This window comes from Carcharodon carcharias, chromosome 19, assembly GCF_017639515.1.
Source record: "Carcharodon carcharias isolate sCarCar2 chromosome 19, sCarCar2.pri, whole genome shotgun sequence".
Taxonomy (NCBI): domain Eukaryota; kingdom Metazoa; phylum Chordata; class Chondrichthyes; order Lamniformes; family Lamnidae; genus Carcharodon; species Carcharodon carcharias.
The window spans coordinates 27,322,586-27,329,942 of record NC_054485.1 but is presented as its reverse complement, the minus strand read 5'-3'; the positions used below and the strand labels follow the sequence as shown (position 1 = coordinate 27,329,942).

General features: G+C 41.7%; 1 protein-coding gene across 1 annotated transcript; it reads right to left on the bottom strand.

The window, feature by feature from the left end:
• Positions 1-1,513: 1,513 nt before the first annotated feature.
• On the bottom strand, positions 1,514-5,994 carry LOC121291175 (trafficking protein particle complex subunit 3-like). Its single transcript, XM_041212266.1, has 3 exons — positions 5,989-5,994; positions 4,619-4,801; positions 1,514-1,719 (listed from the first exon to the last, which is right to left on the bottom strand). The coding sequence occupies exons 1-3, from the start codon at positions 5,992-5,994 to the stop codon at positions 1,600-1,602; spliced, it is 309 nt and encodes a 102-aa protein (XP_041068200.1). The 3' UTR covers positions 1,514-1,599.
• Positions 5,995-7,357: the final 1,363 nt, after the last annotated feature.

Genomic DNA, 7,357 nt, shown 5'->3' with positions numbered 1-7,357 from the left:
ACCCCCTCCTATGGCACCACCCCATGCCCACGCAAAAGATGCAACACCTGCCCCTTCACTTCCTCTCTCCTCACCGTCCAAGGACCCAAACACTCCTTTCAAGTGAAGCAGCATTTCACTTGCATTTCCCCCAACTTAGTCTACTGCATTCGTTGCTCCCAATGCAGTCTCCTCTACATTGGAGAGACCAAACGTAAACTGGGCGACCGCTTTGCAGAACACCTGCGGTCTGTCTGCAAGAATGACCCAAACCTCCCTGTCGCTTGCCATTTTAACACTCCACCCTGCTCTCTTGCCCACATGTCTGTCCTTGGCTTGCTGCATTGTTCCAGTGAAGCCCAGCGCAAACTGGAGGAACAACACCTCATCTTCCGACTAGGCACTTCACAGCCTTCCGGACTGAATATTGAATTCAACAACTTTAGGTCTTGAGCTCCCTCCCCCATCCCCACCCCTTTCTGCTTCCCCCTTCCTTTTGTTTTTTTCCAATAAATTATATAGATTTTTCTTTTCCCACCTATTTCCATTATTTTTAAATATTTTAAAATCTTTTATGCTCTCCCCACCCCCACTAGAGCTATACCTTGAGTGCCCTACCATGCATTCTTAATTAGCACATTCGTTTAGATAATATCACCAACTTTAACACCTATGTGTTCTTTTGTTCTATTGTTGGTGACATCTTTTGATAATCTGCTTCTATCACTGCTTGTTTGTCCCTACAACCACACCAACCCGCTCCACTTCTCTCTGTCTCTCTCTCTCCACGCCCCCCCCCCCCCCCACCCCCCCCCCCGCCACACACCTTAAACCAGCTTATATTTCAACTCTTTCTTGAACTTGAACTCAAGTTCTGTCGAAGGGTCATGAGGACTCGAAATGTCAACTCTTTTCTTCTCCGCCGATGCTGCCAGACCTGCTGAGTTTTTCCAGGTAATTCTGTTTTTGTTTTGGATTTCCAGCATCTGCAGTTTTTTTGTTTTTTTCTCTTTAGCAGATGAGTCAGCATCTGAATGTATTTCCAATATTTACAATTGTTTACCATTTTAAAATAACCTTCAAGATTTCTTCAAATTCCATTCATCTCCACCTTACTACCAACATTAAATTTCAAATCCATGACGTCAGCAACCAGAAACAAACGTACACATTAATGATATGGCTCTTCAGTCATTCTGAGCAGAAAGTTTTGACAAAATATGGGATGGAGCGAGGGGGGAGTAGTCACCTTGTACAAAATATTACATTCTTTAACAGCAACCTATGGGGTTTATGTCAGAAGAACAGGTGAAGGTAGCGTTTTTTTGCACCCCCAAACAGATTTGCAATCCACAGAAATACAGATTATAGATCAGTAAAGAAAAACACAAATTTTTGAATATGAACTCAAAGAAGGTGGAAGAGCATGAGAGCAGGAATTCACTGCTATTTTCAGTTTAAGGAGTCTCTCTAGCTTTATTCCGTTTTTAATAAATTGTCTTCCATTTCTGCTCTTATAAATGTCAAACTTTTGCCAATAAATAAACTTCACAATACAACAATCTATAGTATTGAGAGAATACCTTCTTACTGTCCAGAAAAATGCTGCACTATGAAATGCTATTCTTCTCCAGCTGGAAGATTTTCTTCAATCCTTTTAGTGAATTTCATTCTGATTTCTGTCACATTGTCACCCCTGAGTGTGTCCTGGACAAATTTCACATCAATTGCCATTTGAACCTGGTAACACGGAAAAAATTAAACAGAGAATACACAGTACTGTTGATTCTACTAGTGCTCTTGACACAGAGGTCACAACTGTTTGTTTTCTTTTTAACCCACGGTCAATTAACTTCAGGCCATCTGATGTTCTGACATTACAACATTAAATTTACTGGATCATGTTTTCATCTACAATTTAGCTGTGCCTTATATTTGAACAATATATATCATCTTTAAAAAACTTTAAAATTGCCATTAATTTGGAATTAAACATTTGCTACTGAAAAGTAGACTGTTCTAAAACTGATATATATTACGGATTTTCAACTTATGTTATAGACCATGTGTATGTGAACTACAAGCCAAATAAATTGCTTCCATGCAGGGAATTAAAAATAGATGTTTTAGTTATTTGTAAACAGGTAAGAGAGTTATCATAAATATTGAGAAATTTTAAGATGGTTGTAATTCAAAGTTATTTGATATCACAGGAACTCATGAGGAGGAAACATAAAACCTTGCAAGTAAACAATCCAGACAAGGATGTGAGGTGTGAAGAAAGTGGATGAATACTGGTGTCATGACTGCAGGAAGCATGAGAAAGTGGATGAATGCTAGTGTCATGACTGCAGGAAGCATGAGTAAGAAGTACCTACAATTTCACCAGTAATTAGCTAACCATAGACATATGGAACTGCTTAAAGACCTTTTTTTTTAAATACAAAAGGAGACACTGATCAAAGGATGGCTGCCACAAGTCACCTGATAGCTGATGTTATAAAGTTGACCACTTATCTAGAAAGTCTATAGGAATTACACTGCACACATGTACATGGAATTTCACACCAGGGTTTAGGGACAAGTGGGGGGTGGGGGTAGCAAGGAGAAAGAGGGTTTGTCAAGGACTAATTCAAACAGGGCAATCTTGAAAGGAAGGCATTAGAGGTGCAAAGTGCTAGACTTCGATCAGATGCTCATCAGGTATTCAAAATCCCCAAGGAGGACGAAATAACTCCCATCTCCTGTTTATTTACATCTTGAAATGTGCAAAAAGTTTCAGAGATGCAGAGATTAAAAAATGGGATTACTCGGTGTACAATAATGAATGCAAGATATGCTAATTGAATTTCCTTCCAAGAATATACAGGTGTGAGTTTAAAACTGGCTTTGCCAAGCAGAGTAAAGAACAAGCAGGAAAAAGACATGACAGTGACCTAAAGCACTGCTAGAAAACACCAGAAAGATTTATTTCTCTCTCTCTGAAGCTAGAAGAGGATCAACAAAATGCAGACCTGAATTAAGCCAGAGTGCCTTCAACAGAGTGCAGCCCTGAACAAAGTCAACTGCAGAATTCTACCAGGAACCACTTAACTTCAACAATCTATGCCTCACAGACAAGCAAACAACTTACTCGTATTCTTTTAACTTTTATTTGGACTCTAACCTTCTTACTTCTGATATATGTGTGTGTGTGCATCGCGTTGTGTCTTTTATTATTTTTTTCCTCTGGTTTAGTGACGAATAAACTTATTCTTTCTTTGCCTTGAGCAAACTTGGTTTGATTGGCCCCTTATTAAAAAGTAAATACATTTGGATTTGAAAAGGCATCTATGGGGGAAAAAAAATTGTACAGACCGATGGGGCGGAATGAAACAGGAGCCAGTTCACTCCTCCTCACCCAGTCGTAACACTGGCCATTCAAGAAACAGATGTGCTCTAACCTGAGCCAAAACAGATTGTCACATACCAAGTTCACTTTATTGAAAGGATCAAGTTTTAACGACATTGCTCCTTTAATGTAATAGAATGCCCCAAGGCACTTTTCGGAAGAATGCCAAATTAGGCAAAAACGGATACTAAACCAAAGGAGACATTAGATGGCGTGCAAAAAATGTTTGATCCAAGATTAAGGTTGGTTTTAAGGGGTGGAGAGGGTTCAGGAAATATTTAAAGAGCATGCAGCCAAATCGGCTGCAGCCACGACTGCCAATGGGGAGCAAATGCAAAAAAGGCCAAAGTCAGATTTTAGGACTGCAGGAGGTTACATAGATAGGAAAGAGAAAGGCCATAACAAGTGGATAAAAATTTTAAGGATCAAGTATAAAGGTGTTTCAATTCTATTTAAGTTCTCAATCTTGCCTCAAAGCCAGAAGGTTGAGGCTTCAAGACCACTCCAGGGACCTGAGCAATAGAATCCAATTTCATGCTTCAGTACGGAACTGAGAAAGTGCTGCACTATTGGAAGTGTTTTCGTTCAAATGAGCTGTAAAATGAAGGTCTAATTTTCTCCAAGATCACATGACATGAATATTTATCTCGATCAATGCCACTAAAAAGATTATCTGGTCCTTCTATATTGGTTGTTTGTAAGATCGCATTGTGTATAAACTATCTGCTGCTCTTCCCCACATTGAAACTTGATCACACTTCAACAGTTCTCCATTAGCTGTGAAATGTTTTAGGACACTACATTGATGTAACTTTTTTTCCTTTCTTTAACAAATGTATCAGGTTAAGGGTCAAGCATGGTTCCACTCGCTGCTGACCAGAGGGCCTGGAGACAAGCAGGAATGGCATGGACAAAGCAGAGGACAAAAGAAATGCTGGAAAAGAGGAGCCACTGGAAGGAAACTTATTAGTCAACCTCAGGTCAACGTTATTCATCTGTGCCAGCTGCAAAAGGGACTACCACTCATGAATTGGCCTCTACAGTCAAAACAGGCAATGTTCAATACAGAAGTAACAAATGCCCTGGACACAGCCCATTGTCTCCCAAGGCAGACAGATGCCAATAATAAGGATAATGCTAATAATAATATTAAGTCCATTACCTAAACAAATCCATGTGCAATGCAGGTTTAGCGAGATGAGCATTAAAGTGTTAATTGCCAATGCACAAATATATCACAGTGGTCACCATTTCCAATGCACCTCTCAGAACTCCGCAGAGGAGATTAGAGTAAATCAAACTGGAATGGTTGTCAGGCAATTCCACAAAGTCCACAAGTGGATTATTTTCCAGAATTAATGAAAATTCATCTCCAGCTGCACTCCAGTTGGTCACACTGGGAGTTATACCCAGATACATTTTAAAAGCAACCTGTTAATTAAAAAAAATGCAAAGCAAAATCCATTTAACTACCTGATACTGTTAACAATAAAGGCTAGGTGACTGAGTGAAAAAAAATCATAGTAAAACTAGCAGCTCTCCATTATAATGGAATAAATCATTCAGGAACTTCTGAAGCATACACATGCACAGTTAAACATCAGAAATCAGAAATTCCAGTCCAAATTCCCAAGCTCCTTCGAAGTCTGTGCAAGTTCCTCAATACTGAAATACGTGCAACAGTGTGAATTGGGGGTCATTACTCAATACTTACCCACTAAAAAAGCCAGAGGTTAGGGCTCATGCATTCAAGTGTAAGTTAATTTTTTAACACTGTGGCAAATGATAATTGCTGCCAAACAACTTCTCTGCCAGAAAGCTTACTTTTACAACTTTGGAATCTGTCACAAAACTATAACAATTTCTGTAATCTTATTGTGGTTCATTATAAAGTAGGTTTATGCGTGTGAGTGTAGATGGTTCTGTATGATTTGGGGAGTCCGTGGCGTAGTGGTATTGTCGCTGGGCTGGTAATCCAGAGACCCAGAATAATGCTCTGGGTTTGAATCCCACGGCAGATGGTGGAATTTGAATTCAATAAAAGTCTAAAGATGACCATAAAACCACAGTTGATTGTTGTTAGCTAATGTCCTTTAGGGAAGGAAATCTACCTACATGTGACTCCAGATCTGCAGTAATGTGGTTGACTCCTAAATGACCTAGCAATCCACTCAGTTGTATCAAAATCACTAAAAAAAAAGTCAATAAAAATGAATGAAACCAGATGGATCTGGCATCGATCTAGGGGCCAGAAATGACAATGGCAAACCCCAGCCCATTCGACCCTGCAAAGTCCTCCTTACTAACATCTGGCGGTTTGTGCCAAAATTGGGGGGTCTGCCTCACAGACATGTCAAGAACAGCCTGACATAGTCATTCTCAGGGAATTATGCCTTACAGATCATATCACAGACATCACCTTCCCTGGATATGTCCTATCCCACCGGCAGGGCAGACCCAGCGGAGGTGGCAGGATAGTGGTACAGAGTCAGGCGGGAGTTGCCCTGGAAGCCCTCAACATCAACTATGGACCATATGAATTCTCATGGCATCGTGAACAAGGAAACCTCCTGCTGATTACCATGTACTGCGTTCCCTCAGCTGATAAGTCAGTATACCTCCATGTTGAACACCACTTGGAGGAAACACTGAGGGTGGTAAGGGTGCAGAATGTAGCCAGGGTGGGGGACTTCAACGTGCATCACCAAGAATGGCTCAGCAGCACCACCACAGACCGAGTTTGCTGGCTCCTAAACCAGGTAGCTGCTATACTGGGTCTGCGGCAGGTGGTGAGGGAAATGCATACTTGCCCTCACCCTCACTAACCTGCCTGTCACAGATGCATCCATCCATGATAGAAAGTGACCACCACACAGTCTTGGTTGAGACGAAATCCTGTATCCACACTGAGGATACCCTTCATTGTGTTGTGTGGCTGTGGCACTACCACCTTGCCAAATGGGATACATTTCAAACAGATGTAGCAACTCAAGACTAGACCTCAATGAAGCACTGTGGGCCATCAGAAGCAGCAGCATTGTATTCAATCACAATTTGAAACCTCATGGCCCAGCACATCCTCCACTCTACCATTACCACCAAGCCAGGGGATCAACCCTGGCTCAATGAAGAGTGCAGGAGGGGCAGGGCATGCCAGGCACAGCACCAGGCATACCTAAAAATTAGGTCTCAACCTGGTGAGGCTACAACACAGGACTATTTGTGTGCCAAACAGCATAAGTGATAGACAGAGCTAAGGAATCCCACAACCAACGGATCAGATCTAAGCACTGCAGTCATGCCACATCCAGTCATCAATGGTGGTGGACAATTAAACAACTCACTGGAGGAGGAGGCTCCAAAAATATCCCCATCCTCAATCATGAAAGAAGCCCAGTGCATCAGTACAAGAGAAGGCTAAAGCATTCACAACAATCTTCAACCAGGAGTGCTGAGTGGACGATCTATCTTGGCCTCCTCTGGAGGTCCCCAGCATCACAGAAGCTAGTCTTCAGCCAATTCGATTCACTCCACATGATATCAAGAAATATGTGAAGGCATTGGATACTGCAAAGGCTATGGGCCTTGACAATATTCCGGCAATAGTACAGAAGACTTGTGTTCCAGAGTTTGCCGCGCCCCTAGCTAAGCTGTTCCAGTACACCTACAACACTCATATCTACCCAAAAATTGCCCGTATCCTGCACACAAAAAGCAGAACAAATCCAATCCGGCCAATTGCCGCCCCATCAGTCTACTCTCAATCATCAGGAAAGTGAAGGAAGGGGTCATCAACAGTGCTAACAAGCACTATCAAGCATTGCTTTATAATAACCTGCTCAGCGACGCTCAGTTCAGGTTCCTCCAGGCCCACTCAACTTCTGCCCTCATTGCAGCCTTGGTTCAAATGTGGGCAAAAGAGCTGAACTCCAGAGGTGAAGTGAGAGTTATTGCTCTTGAGATCAAGGCAGCATTTGACAGAGTGTG